This window comes from Furipterus horrens, unplaced genomic scaffold (assembly GCF_987537825.1).
Source record: "Furipterus horrens unplaced genomic scaffold, mFurHor1.1.pri manual_scaffold_12, whole genome shotgun sequence".
Classification (NCBI taxonomy): domain Eukaryota; kingdom Metazoa; phylum Chordata; class Mammalia; order Chiroptera; family Furipteridae; genus Furipterus; species Furipterus horrens.
The window spans coordinates 33950321-33970176 of NW_028327182.1; the positions used below are offsets into that span (position 1 = coordinate 33950321).

Sequence of the window (19856 nt, forward strand, 5' to 3'; positions counted from 1 at the left end):
GTGTAACAACAAATTGATGTTTCTTTCGTTTTCTCTCTCTGCCCTTCTCTCCCTTACTCTCTCTCTAAAATAAATAAATAAATAAATAAATAAATAAATAAATAAATAAATAAACAAATAAATAAGGTCAGCTGATGTTACTGCTGAAAATGCTCCAAAGGCTCCTAATTTCTCTCTGAATAAAGGCCGGTGTCTTTAAGATGGCTTACTGGGCGCTATATAAGTAAACAGAACCCCATTATCATTTCACTTTATGTTCTACTACTTGTCCCTTTACTCTTTCTGCTTCCACTAGTCACCTTGCTATTCCTTGAAAATGTACTCCTACTTTTGATCCTTTGCAATAGCTTTTCCTTCTCCCTAGAATAAGCCTCTCAGATAACCACATACCTAATTCTCTTATCTTTCAAGTCTTGGCTCAAATCTCATCACAGTGAGGCCTAATCAAACTACTACATTTAAAATTAAGATCTACAATTTACTTATTTAGTATGTATACATTATTTACTGACCTTACTATTCTGTAAACTACACAAGAATTTCAAAGAATTTTTCATTTCTGAGCATCCTATTTTAAATTGTACCCTCCCCCACAAATGGCACTCCCAATTCCCTACCCTAATTTACTTTTCCTTTTATCCCCATCGCACTTACCAACTTCTAACCTACATAAATTTATATATTTATTATGTATTAGCCTGTCACCTTTACTATTATATAAGCTTGATAACGGTAGGTATCTTTTGTCTCTTCATTGATTTAACCTAAGCAATTTAAAATACTTTCTACATACAGTAGGTTCTCAAAAAATATTTGCTGAATGAAGGAATAAAGGGAAAAAAGAATGAAAACCATCACTTAGTCATTTGCAGATTTCACCAAATCCATACACGTTTTTTAATGAAATATCATAAAATATCATTTCAGAACAATTTGTTATGTGATTTTGATGTTCAGACAGATTAAATATGAATATGTGTATCCTTATCAATATATAGAGATATATAGTATAGATATAATCTTCTACTGCAATACACATAGGTTTAGTACTAGAATTGTCACTGGGTAATCTCAGATAAGTTCTCAGCCTCCATCATCTCTCTCATATATAAATTGAGTAGTTAAGTCTGCTTCAGAAAACTATGACTCTTTATTTATCAAATACTTATAGGAAAATAGAATGTGATCAATAAAGACTTTAAAAAATGAAATACAGTATGTTAACTATGTTCCAGTAAATACATAGCAGTAACCACATCAACCAAAATTTTGAGAGAAAAGTGTAAATCAAAAGGACAACTCTTCCATAGTCATTAAGAATTTGATATACACCCAATATCCTCTTCTGAAACACCACAATTTTAATAGCTTTTTGGGAAAGAGAAATATATTTCATGGAAACTGTCAAATATGTATTAATTCAGAAATATTAAAAATCATTTTTTAAATGTGCCTCAGAACAGAGAAAATACTAAAGAATAGCAATAGTCATCCTTATTAAGAGCTTTTTAGCAAAAGAATATCATGATCTATGCCATGTAATATTCTAAATGTTTTAAAGGTTATCAATTTTAATTCTCACCATAACCACATGAAGTAGGTAGCAGTATTATATTTTTTTCATAGATAAAGAAAAATAGGGGGGAAAATTGGACAACTGTACTAGAACAATAACAATTTTTTTAAAAAAGAAAGAAAAAAAGGTTACAAAATTTAAGTAATCTATCCAAGGTTGTCAGCAAGATATGCTTCCAGGTTGCCTGATTCCAGTCTGTAATCTTGGCGTCTACATTAGACTGATGACAGAAAGACATGCTGTAGAAGGAACAACCAAAATGCAAGAAGACTCCTCCTTCAACTTGAATTTCAATAGAAGAGCAGTTAGCTAAGATTCATTACTGGTTTTGAATAACTAAAATTATTTCAATCTTACTGGTTAAGAAAAGCCTGTCTAAGCAACTAATTCATGAATTAAAATTTCTTATCAAAGTCTAAAAAACAATAAATAAGAGAAAATACCTATTTCCAGTAAGCAAGAAATTAAAAATAATTAAAAGATTTGGCTATTAATGGTAAATGATAAGGGGGTGTGCACATGCATAAATACACACATAATCCCAAGGAAAAAAATATTTTTTACTATATATTAAATAGAGTTAAGAATGAAAACTGACAGAGATATTAATCCTGAGCTACTTATTTATCCTGATTTTTACCCGCATTCTCAGAAGTTGGTGAGGGGAAAATTATCCTCAAAAAGTGTCATCAAGCTCAACCACTGATAGGAAACCCTCTGCGGAAATAAAAAGCATAGGGTTCAGCTGTTACAATTTTAAAAGAAAAGGAAGAGGAAGAAAAGATGGGTGGTTTGCTAACAAGAGTAACTTAATGGACTTGTCAAAATGATTTGAAAAAAGAACATAGGAACATAATGTATAAGCTTAAGACTCCAAAGGAACCAGGGCATTTTCTACTGATACATGGAGAATGACAAAAGTTTGTTGAATTAGTTACCATCTGTGAAAAAAACAATAATAATTATAAGTAATCTAAATATAAAATAATGATAAGAAATAAAAGAAATGTATTTTATTTTAGTTTCTTACTTCTTTGCTCTTTGCAACTTCTGCAATAGCAGCAGTCCTTTGCTTTTCAAATTCATCATTATCATTTGCAGGTTTCACAGGCATTGTAACTTGCAATGTCTTCCTTCGATCAAGTTCTCTGCTATCCATTTGGACATGAGATACACATTTCTGGTAATAATAAATAAAAATCAGTCACTTCAAAGATTCAAAGTCTACATAATAAAGTATTCTTCAAAAAAACGTTTGTAGCACAACAGCTAAGAGCCTATAAAAATACAATTCTTTCACATATATTTAAAAATAAAAATAGAAAACTGATTAAAGTAACAGTTAAGTAAGTGTAACTGGTAAATAAAATGGAAAGCTTCACAAAAATGTGGCCCCCTAAAAGAGGGCCCATATTTACAACATATATCAAAATAGGAGATCTAAGTTTCATTTTAGGAAAATGACTTCAAATAATTTAAAGCTCAAACAATCTAGACTATTGCACAAGGAAAGTAAATTGATGTATTTGATAAGAACTTGATTTAAACATTATGCCTCAATATCCTTATGAGGGTTAAGCAGTACATTTATTTTAACATATAAAAAGATGTATCTTAACTTACAAACCAAAAGCTAAAAATAGATCCTGTCCCTAAATCAGGATGCAAAGTTTTTGATTTTTAGTCTCATAAAATAAATTGAGAAAGTCATCATTGCCTAGAAATAAGTCCTGAATTCTATTTCTCCCTTCTAATTGTAGCAGTAAAAATCCTGTAAAATAAACCTTTTCTCGACTCATTGATAAAGAAAACATGCTCTCAAACAAATGTGTTATACAAATACAGATTTTGAGCAATATAAATATATCCCGTAGATACAAATACACAGCCAGCATTATCTGCCTTTAACTCATTTTTCAGAATGGACTTTATAAACAAATAATATTATTGAACTATAACTTTTATTATACTTCCTAAGACAAAAATTTGTAAAACACACTTCAAATTTTTGATAATAACTAAATCATAAATCTGAGCAATTTATGAAAGAAATATTATCACCAAAATGTTTAAGGGCAAAGCAAATTCTTACAAACATATCATTTATTATTTTCAAATAAAATTACTAGAATATTTACACTCTGCTTTTATTCTGGGGGTTTTCCTTAGACTAGTAGAAGCTAGGATATCATCAACATAGATCATACCACAGGGCATCATGCCTCCTTTTATCTTCACCGTGTCATGTCGCAAAACATAAAAAATAAAATAAAAATCGACATATTTGTTTTAATTTTTTAAACTTATTTTAATGTTTTGTCTTTTTTCACATTACCTTTTAGTCCTCTTGTACCCCCCTCCCCTCAGCAATCACCACACTGTAAATCAACATATTTTTACTTGCAAAACAGACATGATGCTAGAATTACTTTTATTTAATTCTGACTGGACTCTACAAAAAGGTTTTTGAAGAGGATGCTATTTGATCCTGCCCATATCTGTCTTCTGATCAACTAGTCAACTTTTTCGCATGAATTTTTTTTTAAGTTGTAATAGAGACACAGGTCTCTGTTTCCTACATGTTGTGTCCCTAACTCACCTTCAGTACCCTCATCTGAGCCAGCAGTCTCAAAGAAAAATAAAGAGCAAATGCAAGGTAGAATACAAATAGCTAAGTTTTGGTGGCATCGTGTGGTATAGAACTGTCACGGGGATTATTCTCAGACTCTTCACGGGTAAAGCAGGGAGAGGCTAGAAGAGACTGCTCTGAATGCAGTTTGATGCTGAGCACAACCAGGAAGTCACAAGATATCAGCCAGCTGAGGAGCTACCTCAAGGTAACATGTTGCAGCAACCTTTGCCTTGTATCAGAGAACAATCAGTGCCGCTGTTTGAAAGAAAAAATCCAACTGAAAATAAAATTATGTCCCTGACCAACATGGTATTTGAATCAATGAAGACAAACAGAATCTTGACAGGGGTGCCGGGGACAGCAGGCTCTCCCGAGAGCGGTGATGCCCCTTCCCTGCCTCTCGTGTTCTCACGTTTTGTCTCATTTTTCTGTTGACACTTTCATTTTCTCTTTCCCTTTTATTTTTAATAAACAAAATGAGCAACTATAGATAGCCTATTTTTATCTTCTCTTGCATTTCTTTCTCAAAAAAAAAAAAAAAAATGCCCCACCACCATCTTATCTTAATTAGTTATTAGTTAGAAGTTGCTCTTCAGGTGTGCCTCTTAATTTCTTCAATCTTTGGGTTAACAGCTCTTAACAAAAACATTTACAACAACGATTTAATTACAGTAAAAAATAAATAAAACACAATTATTAAATTCCTTTACTGAGTAATTTCCATATAACTTGCTGACCTCTGAACGAATAGCTCAGCACAAACTAAAAACAGCTTGAAACAAGTGAAAAATACTTTTTGCTGATTAAATTTCATCTGCCAACACGAAAGTCATTACCTGTCCAAAAGGCACAAAAGGAGGCGGTCCACCTTCAGTTCCAATATTACTTCTATTGTGTTTTGACAAGCTCTGTGAGAAAAGTGAGTCACAAAACAGAAAATATTCATTAAAATATACTTACAACATTTACAATGCACCAGGAATCTACTCATTTTAGTACATTCTTATTAAAAAGTGGAAAAAGCTTTCCATAAGTTATTTAAAACTATAAAAAATATTTTATTCCTAACCAATAAGTAGGCAAAGACTCTCTCCTAATCTTCCCATACAAAACACACATTCCTAACAGTTTTCTAAGTTGCTCCTATAAGAACAAAACACAGCCCTGGCTGGTGTGGCTCCACTGGAGCATCATCCCATAAACCAAAAGGTTGTGGGTTTGATTCCTGGTCAGGGCACATGCATAAGTTTGGGTTCCATCCCTGGTCCAGGCACATGCGAGATGCGACCAATCAATGTTTCTCTCTCACATTGATTTTTCTCTCCCTCTCTCTTTCCCTCCTTCCCTTCTCTCTAAAATTAATAAACATTTCCTTAGGTGAGGATTAAAAAAAAAAAAAAAGTAAAAAACCTCCTCAACAAGTAGCATATTCAAAGATAAGAGAATCTGGTAACAAAAATTTACTTTAAACCATGTCTGATAGGCAAATATTACCTGGAAATCACCTTTAAAATGGATTTTTTGAGACATAAAATCTATTAGCAAGCAACACTTACTATATTGCAACATAATAAGAAATACATATTTCATTTTCATTCCCAGTTCTTGGAACAGAGTTCAAAAGTGTTCTGACTAGGAACAATTTATGGAAATACCTATAACAGTGATTTGTAATTATTTAAAGAGATCAAATTGTTACGGTTTATAATATGGTGATTACTATTAATTAAAATAAAATTTCCTTAATGAAGAAAGAACACCACCTTCTGCCAGACATATGGAATGAATTAAAGATCTGATTTTTGAAAATCAATTTATATTTTGAAGAAGTATTCAACCAACTGCTATTTAATAAAAATAACCTCCCATCTCTCTACTAATTTTGTCCCCCCCCAACTCTCATATTTAAAATTAGAGTTAACAATGTATTATTAATATAGAAAAAGTATTCTCTTTGGAAAAACAATTTATCACATTATAAATTCCTTTGAAATGTCATAAAGAATCTTCGGATGTACTCTTTTCAGTTATTTATTCCACCTAATTGTTTCATTTTGAGATGTTAACTTATATCTGTTAGTACTAATTGTCACTTTTTTTTTTTCTGATTGGTGGCCATCTTGTACGTGCCTAACTGGAGATTGAACCCTCAACATGGGTATATATCCTGACTGGGAATTGAAGCCATGAGCTTTCAGTCTATGGGACAATGCTCCATCCACCTAAGCCACCCCACCCAGAGTGCTAATTCTCATTTAATGTAGCCTCTTAACTACATTTTAAATAATCATTATAATAACTACCATTACCTGTGTTCTTAGACCATATACAAAAATTATTTCAAAATGAATCAAAGACCTAATTAATTAAGAGCTAAACCCATAAAGACTTCTAGAAGAAAACAGAGGATGAAAGTTTCATGACATTGGATTTGGTAATGATTTTTTGGATATGATACCAAAAGCACAAGTAACAAAAGAAAAAAAAGATAAAACTGAACTTCATTAAAATTAAAATGTTTTGTGCATCAAAGGACAGAGTAAAAAGGCAATCCATGAAATGTAAAAAAAAATTTGTAAATTACATAACTGAGAAGGAATTTATATCCAAACTTATTAAGAAATCAAACAAAAAAGCAAACCAATTAAAAATTAGCAAAGAACTTAAATAGACATTACTCCAAAGAAAATATGCAAATAGACAATAAGTATATGGAAAAAATGCCAAACATCACTAAGTATTAGGGAAATACAAATCAAAATCACAATAAGATTCTATTTCACACCTAACAGGATGATTAATATGAAAAAATAAAGAACGTAAAATAACAAGGTTTGACAAGGCTGTAGAAAAATTGGATCCCTTGTGTATTGCTGATGGGAATGTAAAATGGTGCAGTTAGTGTGGAAAATTGTATAGCAGTTACTAAAAAAAAAAAAAAAATTAAACTATAACCACATGATTCCTCAGTCCCACTTCTGAGTATGTGCCCAAAAGAACTGAAAGCCAAAACTTGAACAAATATTTATTCACAATAGTCAAAAGGTAAGAAGAGTCCTAACGTCAATCAGTGATGAATGAACAAAATATCACACACACACACACACACACACAAACACACACACACACTAGAATATTATCTAGCCTTAAAATTAGGAAATTGTGACATGTGCTATAATATGAATGAAACTTGAAGACATTAAGTGAAATAAGCCAAACACAAAAGAACAAATGTTGTTTGATTCCATTTATACATGATACCTAAGGTAGTCAAATTCACAGAGACAGAAAGTATTGTAGAATCATGGTTGCCAGAGATTGGGCGGAGGTGGGGAACAGAAAGTTGATGTTAAATGGTATAGAGTTTCAGTTTGGGAGGATTAAAAAGCACACTTCTTCTTTTCGTCACCTGTATGTAATCAACTTGCTCCAGCTAAAACATCTGCATATAGTTTAAATACTGTTCAATGTTCTTGTCCTCTATTTATTATACAAGAATATTTAGGATCTCTTTAATTTCAAGATCAATTCCATGGTTTATGATTTCTATGTGTACAGTTGATTTCTATGTTTACTACCTGCCAGATGCTCAACTAAACTCTCCATGGTTTCTACGTCATTATGGTTACCAAATCAAAAAAACTAAAAAACCAAAGAGTACTAGAATTATATTAAGATCGTCTTACTCCTTTCAATGTAAATTTTCATTGTCCTCTCACAAGAAATACTAGTAGGCTTTCAGGAAACAAAGTGCAAAGATATATGATAAAGCATTACAAGGACAACTATCAAACTACTGTGTGTGTGTGCATGAGTGTGTAGGTGTACTGGGAATGAGGAAGTTCCTAGAATGATACTGACTTTTCAGTCAGTGAAGTATTAATAGTTCTGGCTTGGTTGGGAGAATTATGTAAGATGTTAATCTGACCTGAGAACATCTTATCACATTTTAAAAAACTCTAATTATAATAAAAATATAATATCAACTTGTAAAAGAAAAGATCACATAAAATGAGTGGGAAATGTTGGAAAAATTCAATGTTCATAAATTTGGCTCTTTATGCAAAACTATCAAACCATTTACTTGCTTTTTTAACATTTTCAACTAAACAACAAAGTTACGAAACATTATCTTTCACTGCACAGTACTGCAGCCCAAAATGTAGCACATTATCATAAGGAATGAACACTAAGAAATAAAAAAGGTGCCCAATTCTCATTATCTATTTACCTCCCAACATAGACACTTTAAAACTAAGAAAATAGAAAAAAGTGATATATCATAAAATACCAAAAGCTTGAAATACTCCTAGGCCACATAACTCATTTTCAGCAAGATTTGAGAGTGGCACAAGAACCTAAATTTTACTGAAAGAGTAATTAGTGTTATGTACTTTGTGATTCCTTCATTTCACAATTATTTGCTATAACACTTATTACGTGTAAGACTCAGGGCCACCACTTGAAGATACAGGAATGCTCAGATCCATCCACTATTAACAGTATAATTGTTACCATTGGTATTTAGCTAGAAAAGGTGAGCAAGGGGACTTAGACATTGAGCTTAATAAAATGGGAAGCATGAGCCTGTTTACTTTACCAGGAAACAACAGGTTCACACTCAAGGGGAACACAGCATTATGCTCCACCAAGGGAAGTAACACTCCTCCCTACACCCCTGTACTGGATTGTTGAGGGTCACAGGGGGAGATGCTGGACCATAGAGGCCTGCCAGTCTAACTAGGAAATTTAAACATATCCAAAGCCTGCAAAAGCTTGGAAAGTTGATTGGTTCTTTTGAAGAGGCACCTGGTCCACCCCAAACCTAAGCTCCTGGTCATAATTCCAAGGAACAAAGCTCTGTCTCTCTTGCCCACCTGGTAACACACTTGCCCGTGCACTCACACATTCTCTCACCATAGCCATATGGCCTTAGCAGCCGCGTGAACACCAATCAAGTGGATTCTGCCACCAGAGCAGCTGGAAACCCAAGACTGAGGCCATTTAGCAGCTGCCGGTGGCCTCCAAAAGGGCTAAGCTCTCTCTCTTCCTTTCTCACTTGATGAGCCACACTCACATGGTGCACTAGCCTATTTTCTCCATGGCCATGTCACCCTAGCAGCCACATGACCCATGACTGTGGGGACTCCACACATGGGCTCCAGAAGGAGGCCTGAATGCGGCAGCACAGCAATGGGCTGCAGCTGGAAACACACACTAAGCCAGCTGGATGCTGGACTGGACTCTAAAATGGAGTAGAAACTCTGGACACTGGCTTTTGTCTTGGCGTTGCTGAGGACAAGGTTGGACCTTTTCCATGGCGAGACAGATGAAAAAGGGACACTGGGAAGTCAGGGGAGGAACCTCCTTAATTTTATATCATCAATAAACCACACCATCCTCCTGTGTGGGTCTCAGGAAATTATTTCCCTCCTGACACCACAAGAACTCATTTTACATCAATAATATAATCATAAAACAAGTTAGTTAACAGTTCTTAAAGTACATTTTCTGATTTATATGGACATAAAACCCCCTCACAAGACTGTTAGAAGGATTACATGATATACAGATACTCAGGACAAGACCTACACACTGTTCAGCAAATATCTGTAAAACTAAACAAAGTTGACAAAAACAAGAATTCAGACCTTAAGATGTCTACAATCTTATAAGAAATAAACATAAGAGTAAAAAGTAATATGCTTCTTAACATATCTGAAGTGTCCCAAGAATTCAATAAGAGAACTTTTTCACTTTGTGAAGAAAAAAGCATTTGATCTGAGCCTAAAAGCATGAGGACAATTTGGCCATGTAGGGATTAGGAAAGAGAACACAGAATGAATGCTGTAAAGTGGTACAATCTTTTTCATTAAAAAGTATAATTGAGGAAAGCATAGAGAGTCAAAGAAAGAGTAAGTAGTTCCATTTGGATAGAACAAAATCTATGTGAAATAATTTAGAGAGTTGGAAAGGTAAACTGGAACTAGGGCTAGATTATAAATGGCCTTGAATCCCAAACTAAGGCATTTGAAATAACAGCTGGGTGTGATCTGTTCTCAGTTATGCTTAAGGAAGAAAATCTAGCAGAAGGGCATAAAATAGATTAGAGAATGGAGAAAGAACATGTGTAGAGATCAGTTAAAAGGCTACTACAGCAGTTCAGGCAAGAGATACTGAAGACTTAGAACTGTAGTTACACCAATGCATCTGGAGAGTAAGGACTGATATGAGATCTGACTGCAGTGGATCAAGAGAACTGGTTGTTATAAGAAAAGCAGAGGAACAATTACTAGATAACCTACATGACTGCAAGGATGAAGATGTTGTTAACACAAATGGGGGAAACATCAACCAGAGTGACTAGGAAGAACCTAGTCACAAGAACCCCTTAATATAGTGAAATTCTAACTTGCACTCACTTGTATGTATGTATGTATGTAGATGAGACAAATATGCGTTATGTTTTTACTTATATATGCACAAACACTTGTTTTTGCAGAAACAATTATATACATTACACAAAAATTATAACTGGTTTTGAAAACTAGTCAATAAAAATGAATTTTCAAAAATATGTAAAAAAATAGAACAAATACTGAAAAATGACATCTGCATTAGAGGGACAATATGCTTAAACAAAGGAAGATAGTTTCTGTAAACATCCTTGTATTCCATTCTATTCAAATCTGAACAAGGATTCATTGTGGGAAAGTATCCTTAATATACAGAATGCAATAACAAGAGTGAAGTGTTTTAAAAGTTAAAGATATTCTCTTTAGTTTACACTTACTCTCTGTAACTCCCACTTCTCAATAAGGTGTTCCACTTCACCACCAAGAACTGTGGTGTTAGAGTCATCCAAGAGCAGAAATCCATTTTTTATGTCCACAGTGCCTGAGAGCTTCACTTTAGTTCCAGGTGGTGTGTTCAGGCTAAAGCAAAGGAAAAACAAAGTTAAAACAAGTTGAAGCTCCTCCTCAAAACTGTGATTCGGTCTCACATTATAACCTTGTCAAGCTTTTCAAAATGAGCTAACATAAAAACTATTTTTTAGGAGTGAAAAAGAAATGTGGACAATAAAAATCATACCTCACAAATTTGCGGTAAACAGAATAAAAGATATAAAAGTTATTTTCTCAATAATGCCATGCTGTAGAAATATGATTTGCTATTTTTTCCCTCTGAGCTTTGGCTGTGCATTGCAAAGACATGCTATATTACAAAATTAAATTTTATTACAGGGAATGATACCTGAACAGTAATATTCCTAGAAACTTTACATCGATGTGAGCTAGCATAATCCACAAAAAATAATCTTTTTTAAAACAAGATTTTACTTATTTTATTTTTAGAAAAAGGGGAAAAGAGGGAGAAGAGAGGGAGAGAAACACTGATGTGAGAGAGAAACATCAATCAGTTACCTCTCGTATGCACTCCGAATGGGAACCAAATCCACAACAATAGGCATGTGCCCTGAACAGGAATCAAACAAGCAATCTTCCACTTTGTGGCACCATGCCCAACCAACTGAGCCACATCAGTCAGGGCAAAATAATGCTTTTTTGTTAACCATGTAGTTAAAAATCAAATGAAAATTATTTACTCTAAAACAGTGCTTTTTCAGCTGGTGTGGCACAAGAATTTTTACAACATGCAATACCTGACTATTTAGTCAAGGGCACTGACTTATTTTCCCTCAGACTGCCAAATTTAAAAAATGACAACAGCCAACACAACAATAGTCATCAGTGTGCATGAATCAAAATTATACTTATACCTATTTTTTTGTCAGATCAGCAAAAAATTTAATTTTTTTTTTTTTTTTGGTGTGCCACAGAATTTTAGTAATTAGTTTATGTGTGCCATGAGATGAAAAAGGTTGAAAATCACTGCTCTAAACCATACTAACTTTTTTGCAACAGCATGGATGGACCTGGAGATTATTATGCTAAGTGAAATAAGCCAGTCTAAGAAAGACAAATAGCATATGATCTCACCTATATGTAGAATCTAATAAACTGATGAATAAAATATACTAATGTTAAAAGAACTTTTCTATAATACAGTAATATTTTCAGTTTCAGGGCAAACATTACACCATAACCCATTTTATAGAAACTGGAGACAAGGTGTTCATCCCCCTACCAACCTTTTGGTAAAAGAATCAATGGAAGAAATCCATTTCATCACATAGGTTTATTCTAAAGTTAAAGCACATACACCAAGTCCCACCCCATTGATCTCTTTACACATTTAACAAGGGGTAAAGCACTTCAAATAGTAGTAAAAACTGCCCTAAAACACTTAGAATGAATTAGAAAGTCATGCTGAAAAGGCTTTACATTGTTCACATTTTAAAAGTTCATGAAATTCTCCATGTGCTGATACATGCAACAGTAAATCAGTGAAAGCACTGGTCTATTCTTTAAAATAAAGTTTGATAAAAGTTATTAACAAGAAATACAATATTCCTGTTTTAAAAGCTTCAAAGACTGCCTGCAGAGAAAGACATTTTGTCTTACATGCATTGAGTCAGCTCCCACTCCTGGCGACCCTGTGAATGAGTGATGTCCACAATGTCCTGTCCTCAACTGCGCTGCCCAGCTCCTGTGACTCATGCCTGTGGCTTCTTTATGAACTCAATCCACCTCATGTTTAGTCCTCTCCTTTTTCTCCTTTCGTTTATTTTCCCCAGCATTACTGTCTTTTCCAAAGAACCCTGCATTCTCATGATGTGTCCAAAGTAGGACAGCTTCAGTTTTGTCATTTTTACCTCTAGCGATGTTTCTGGCTTAATTTGCTCTAGAACCCACTTGTTCATTTTTCTGACAGTCCAGGGCATCTGAGTAGCTCTCCTCCAACATCATTTTTCAAAGACATTATCTGGTAAAAATTATTCTGAGGATCCCAAGCTTCATCATTCTTGGTCATCACATGTAACTTACAGAATAAATGGTCATAAACAGCTTTGCCTACCCCATAAGTACAGAGCTCTGTTATGTTATGTATAGTAAACACAGGATAAGATCTATCAGACTTCAAGATCAGCAACAACTGAATACAGTTATACTAAGACATTTTTCCCAACTCCAGGCAATCGGCAGATCCAGATTTTCATAAATCTATAGTCATTGTTTAGGGATAAATAAAATAAGCACCAAGGATATCAGGCTGCTGTACTCCTTATCTCTAAAGAAAATACTAATAAAATTATATATTATTTACATAAGACCTATGTATATTCTTCAAAACCACTTTTAGCCAATAACTTTTTACAAATTGGTAAAAAATGAAAAATATAGAAACACATAAAATGAACAATATAAGAAGCTGCATAAGATGTTTAAAAACAGGATGCAAATTACTAGGGCATTAAAATTGTGATACTATAACTTTAAAACTTAAGAGAAAAAAATTCAAATTACTTTAAAATGAACCTACATACAGCTGCAACCCACCCCTCTATTCTTTTAATATTGTTTCTGTTAAAAGTGTTTTTGTAAAAGATGAATAGTTAACTAATATGTAACCCACAGACAAACAGCATATGTGTGAAGAGTCCCAGGAAGGAACTTCAAAGGGAGCTGACTCCAGCAACTGGACGTTATGGCTCCAGGAGACTTGCTGACTCACAGCCATTAAACAGCAGCAGCAGCAAACCCCACACCTTTCCTTGACCAGCTGTCAGACTCTGCTGACTTACACGGAGAAAAATTTCAACCCCCTCCTCCTGATTTCTTTGTTCTGCCTTCCCTCTCCCTCCTAATAAAAAGCCCTGCTTGCACTGAGATGTCGAGGTGGTCTTTGGGACAGGAGTCCGCCATGTTCTCACGTGGCCGCACTGGAATAAACCGTCCTTCCTCACATCAGCCCCTGTCTCTGGAGTATTGGCTTTCAAAGTGACAGGCAGCTGAACCTGAGTTCGGTATCACAATTTCATTATGATAACTGATAAAGACTTGCACTTACCAGATTAAATTACAGTTCTACTCCCAGAAAAGGATAAATAGGTGCTAAAATTTTTAAATAATTTTTGCTGCATCACTTTTAGGGCAACAATTAACTTATTCAGAGAACATATTTTGGTTTAATTGCTATTTCTATTGGTACCCCAAAGTACCTTTACTCTATATTGTTACTTTAAGCAAAACAAAAAAACAAAAACAAAAAGAAAAACAGGGAGAAGTGAAGCAAGAGGAGGATGAAAGAACTGAAAGAAGCACCCTAGAGAAACACGATGCCCACCAGAGGCAACACATTCTATCCCAGCTCCTTTTTATCCTCTTTAGTGAGTTCTTCTACCTTCCTTCTAAGATAACTATTAACCAAACTTATTTTGAAAATAGTCTCCCAAATTGTTCACATGCAAGAACAGTTCTGGAAGCTGGTGTTTTTACAGCAACAAAGTAGACATGCTATGTCAATGAGTGAATGAGCAAATAGCAATGATTTTTTCAATTCTCAAACTGCAATAAATTCAAAGAAAGAAGGCATTGGATAGCATCAGAGACCCTCCTCTCTGGGCTGATCTTGTTTTCATTTACCTCAGGAAAATACACAGCCATAAAGTCATAGAACGAGACCTTATCTGGCAAGTCTACCTTCCGAGTCATCTGTGAACTCCCGTGTAGGGATCTCACTGAATTTGTCAGAGGAGAAAAGGCTGTATTTCTCACAAAAGCAGGAATTTTTCTACTCTTCAAAAAGAAGACAACATAATCACAAAGTCAATAATCCCCCTTTATATATGAAAATTGACATTTTAGACAAACATATGCCTTCTAAAGGAAGGAGGATCCCTTACTAGAGGCAGACACTGGTTGAAGGAAGAAAAAAAAGGGAAATCACTGAGCATGGTATTCAAGGTCTCAACCTTCCACACTTCCTCCCACACACCACTCAAGCTCTTCCAGAGGAAACTCTTCATCACCTGTTGTCAGAACACCGAGTCTTTGCCTGTGCCATTGCCCTCTCATCTCTGTCAAAGCATCTATTCATATTTTAAGTCCCATTCCTGGCTCCTCCAGGTAAAAGTAATTTTCTAGACTCCTAATCCTTTCAGTTGATATATTTATTCTAACTTATAAGCCTATGTGCCTGTCTCATTAGCATATGAGCTATCTGGGGGCAAAATCTAAACCTTGCTCAGGAGAAAAGTATAGTCTCATAATTTACATTAAATGAAAAGCTCAGAGCAGCAAACATAAACATATAAAACGACTAAGAAGACAAAAAAGGGGTTTACAAATCTCTAATGAAAATTTCCACTTCAGAAAATAGAGCACAAACTGATCTAATGGGTACACTGAAGATAAAAGAGACTCTCCCACCCTGACCCCTAACCCTTCATTGCTTTTCTCCAACAGGTGTGACTCTAAAAGCCTCCCTTGAAAATAGCCTCAAGAAGGGTTTGGAAAATTTTTTTTCATGGAGTTCCAGGAGGGTGGCATACAAACATCCCTAGCGTCACTCATTTCCTTAGAGAACTCATTAGTCACAAATTTTTCTAGAACACTAAATAGCGTGGTGATGGACACAACTAACTGTCCAGGAGAAAACTGTAATGTAGTTAAAAAAATTCTGTATGGCCTGGGAAATTTTTGAATGACTTCAGATTTACTGACAAAATCAGTAAGATTACTTTTCATGCAAGAACACCTTAAGTTTTTGCTTTTATAATTAACACTGAAGCAAGGAGTAACTAACACCATTCTTAACTATTCTGCTATATAGATAAAATAGAAATACAAATTTTTTTCTGAAAAATTGTAACACTTAAGAGTTCATTCCTTCTTTTCAAAGTTTTAAAAATAAAATCCATTTTGAACAGCACCTTCAAACACTGTAACAAATATACAAAGTAAAGTGCCAATCACCTTATTTTTGACATATAACTATATTCCACTGCCGTGCAACTTATGTGGCCATCAGTCATCTGCAAACGCAGCATTCTCGGTGCAGCCTGAGATTCTTCGTTGTCCTTTGGTGCAGCAACATTGCGAATTTTTTGAATTTGCAAAACACATGGACCTTCAAGCTGTCAAAACACAAAGAAATAAATATGATTGTCTAGCCACAGCTTTGCTTTCATTTACAGTGTATCTATTTTCCTAACGGTCATGCTTTATGATTTATAATGATAATTTCAATTAAATAAGGTCAAAATTGAAATTATATTACATATATTGGGTATTTTTTTTTTGTATTTAAAGATATAACTTCAAAAGGGTCTCCTAAAGAATATTAAAAAATTACTCTGAATTCATTTTCAGAAAGTTACAAGAAAACTTTAGAAAAACAAAATTATATTTCTGGTTTAAAGGTGTATTAATAGATGCATTCAGTCTTATGTGCTCTAAATCATTCACAGAGATCTCCTTTCTCCTCCCATGTGCATTAAGGGACATTTGGGACTTAAAAGAGTTTGTAATTTTTTAAGAAACATCAACTTTACAGCAGTAGTTGAAAGGAATGCTTTCTGTTAAAAACCTCAAATTTAAACTACACCCTCTTCTGGCATAAATGAAGAATACAATATTCCAAAATTTAAACTGTATAAAGCTAAAGAAGTATTAGCTATACTTACTTTCACATTTCCTTTTTAAATGAGTTTAAATCTAATGCTACTTTATAGGCATTATCAGTGAAAAAATAAAAATGTTCTCTCTGGCCACAATTCAATCAAAGACAACAATATAACTCATGGACTAGCTATTAAGTTAAATATTTTATGAAATAAAACAATTATCACATTATTGGGAAATGACAGCAAAATTTGTTTATGTTTGAGAAATAAATTAAACATAAAGTGATACTTTTCACATTACTAAATAGTATACCTTTAAGTAATATACCTGCAAAGAAAAAAATCTTTGTTATAGTCTTTTAAATAAAAACTCTGTAAACATGTTTTAAATGTTCACCGAAATATGAAATGATTGACATTTACAGTTAATTTCTCAAGTAAGCATGACCCCAAGTTAACAAATTTCTACTCCATATCTACCAATATTAGGCCAGCAGAGGAATAATTTTGTTATAGGCCTCGATAATATAGTAACAGAGAAAAGAGACTAAAATGTCATGTAATTCTTAGTCATGAATAAAAATTCCAAGTTGGAACAAAACTCTTAAGTATAGATAAGCTGCTAATTCAGGACAAACTTTCTTTTATTTTGTTAATGCCATTAAAATAAAGAAATTCTTTTTATTTTACTGCTCCCAATATTTTTAGCCTAGACACTGACAAATATCTAGTCTGTGCTGTCTAATATAATCTACCAAGCACATGCCTATTAAAAATTCAATTCTTCAGTCATATTAACCACATTGCAACTGTTCTATACTTGAGTTCTATACAAAAAGTTCTGTTAGACAATCAATAATGATCTAGACCCATGTGTTCCAAAGTGAGATTCATGCATCTTAGGGAAATACACATCCATTGAAATGTGGAAGGGAAGTACTTGTTTCTGTTTAATTCTTAGTAAGAAAGAAATTAAAATTTCCTAATAGTTCATATCCAGAGCAACAAGGCAACCCCCTTCAGTCCATGTGACATCCAGCTCGCAAGGCATCTTTATGGAATTTTGAAAGTTAAACATCCCAAGAGTGTTAACATGGCACCTTCACCGGTTTGTTTGCTTTCAATGTATTACAGTAAATGCCTTTATTTGTGCACAGTTAAGTGGATATATATTTAACCTAGTTTTAATCATTAATACTTACAAAATGTACGTGTGGCTTTAAAAGATTCTATCAAAGAAGCACAAATTGAAGATCATGCCAATGACACAAATATAGGGTAGGAATGGGCCCAATTTTTGCTGATCTCCTACCTCTGGTCAACCATGAGAACAAAAAGCTGGGGAATGCTAGGGAGGAACACCTGCCCCCAATTCTTGATATTTCTTAGCAAGCAGCTAATTTACTTATTTAATTACTCCAACTCCTGACCTCTCCATCCCTTTTAGTGGATTAAATAGTTTTCTCTTCAAAAGATACATTCATATGGAACTCTAAGCTTAACCTTACTTGGAAAAAGGGACTTTGCATATATACTTAAGATCAGTATCTAGAGAAGAAATGAACCTAGATTAGGGTGGGTCTAAAATCCAATGATGACTTGTCATTATAAGAAGAGAAGAGGGAAAATAAACATAAAGACACAGGGATAAAGACCATGTGAATATGGACATAGAAATTGGAGTTATACATTTACAGGCCAAGGATCAACAAAGATTAGCCATAGCTACCAGAAGCTAGGAGACGGGCATGAAATACATTCTCACTCAGAGACTCCAAAAAGAACCAACCCTGATGACACCTTGATTTTAGATTTCTGGCATGAAAGAATAAATTTGTTATTTTACACCACCAAGTTTGCGGTAATTTTTTACAGCAGCCTCAGGAAACTAGCATAGCCATTTATGGACTGACTGATCTGATTGGGAAGAATATACTATATGTATTAGGCTCACCTTCACTCTTCTTTTTTGAGAGGATCTAGGTAGGGACTCAGGGAGGAAGTACTTGCTCACCCTTCTTGCTGGACTGGCACTGCCATGAGTCTGCCTAGTTTGTGGTTTGGTTAATGGATCCATTTCGCTCTCCCACTAATCTACATCTTTCAAATTAATTTTTATCGATAGTAAAGTTGTTATTTTTGGCCCACATCTGCCACTCCTTTACTTCTCAACAGATTCAAAGCCAAAGAAGAAAAGGAGGTACTCTTTATTAGGCTCATCTTAGAAATTCTGAAATTATACATTAGATAATTTTCATAGTCACTTCTCAATTTGAAATATTAAGCCTTAAGATCACTTAACTTTACAATTCAGAAATACTCTATAAGCAAACCAGCAGATATAATAAGTTCTTTCATTATTATGTTTATAATATTCTGTTTATTATACTCTGTAGTCAAAAAATAGAGAACTGAAGCCAAATAAAATTCAGATAGTAGGAAAAAATGCTATGATTCTAAGATCCTACATCCTAACTTGAACCCTGAATTTAAAACCACCTAAAAGCATTCACAAAAATGGACGAGTGAACTTCAAAAATTTGTTCAACTAGTATCAAGGGCAACCACAAAGTAAAAAAATATATCAATTTTAAATTAAAACAATGAAAAACAAAGATCAATCTTTGACTGCCCAAGAGTTCTTTAATGTCTGATTTTCTCTTTTGATGAGTAATAATGAATAAGTAGAAGAAATTAGTGTAAAAATTTAAGTATATAAAAATAACTGTGTCTCCAGGTCAAGATCTCTAATTCTAATAACTGATATCAAATATGTGCCAAAAATATTCTCTGAGGCAAAAAAAATCATCCAGGCTTCATTCCTTCCTCTCCTTAGATAGGTGGACACCTCTGTCATTTGAATTCCTAACTAGTCATACCGATACCGGCGTGGTGCTGCACGTGAGGGAAGGGCCGCAGGAAACGCCTAAGGTAGTGCAAGTGAAGCCGCGATGCTGGCGTGGCACTGGAGGAAGGAATTGCGCTGAGTCTGCAAGAGGCTAGAGAGAGCAATTAGCAAAGGGAAAAGCCCTCCTACCATGTTCGGTCCCAAACTGAAGGTGAAACCAGAGGATGCAGTCGCAAGTAGACCATAAAGGTCAACGTGGCAGCAGGGGCAA

The 19856-nt window shown here is 34.2% G+C and overlaps 1 protein-coding gene across 6 annotated transcripts in view; it reads right to left on the reverse strand.

Annotated features, from left to right (window-relative positions):
- TDRD3 (tudor domain containing 3) overlaps positions 1–19856 on the reverse strand; it is a 179113-nt gene that overhangs the window by 60881 nt on the left and 98376 nt on the right. For all 6 annotated transcript variants that reach the window (XR_016507406.1, XR_016507405.1, XR_016507407.1 and 3 more), the window contains exons 4-7: positions 16088–16248; positions 11002–11143; positions 5045–5116; positions 2607–2756 (exon numbers count right to left, since the gene is read on the reverse strand). Coding sequence is in view for 3 of the 6 variants with exons in the window: in XM_090258148.1 (XP_090114274.1) it covers positions 2607–2756; positions 5045–5116; positions 11002–11143; positions 16088–16248 (525 nt within the window). In the remaining 3 variants the exon portion in view is untranslated. The remainder of the gene's footprint in view (positions 1–2606; positions 2757–5044; positions 5117–11001; positions 11144–16087; positions 16249–19856) is intronic.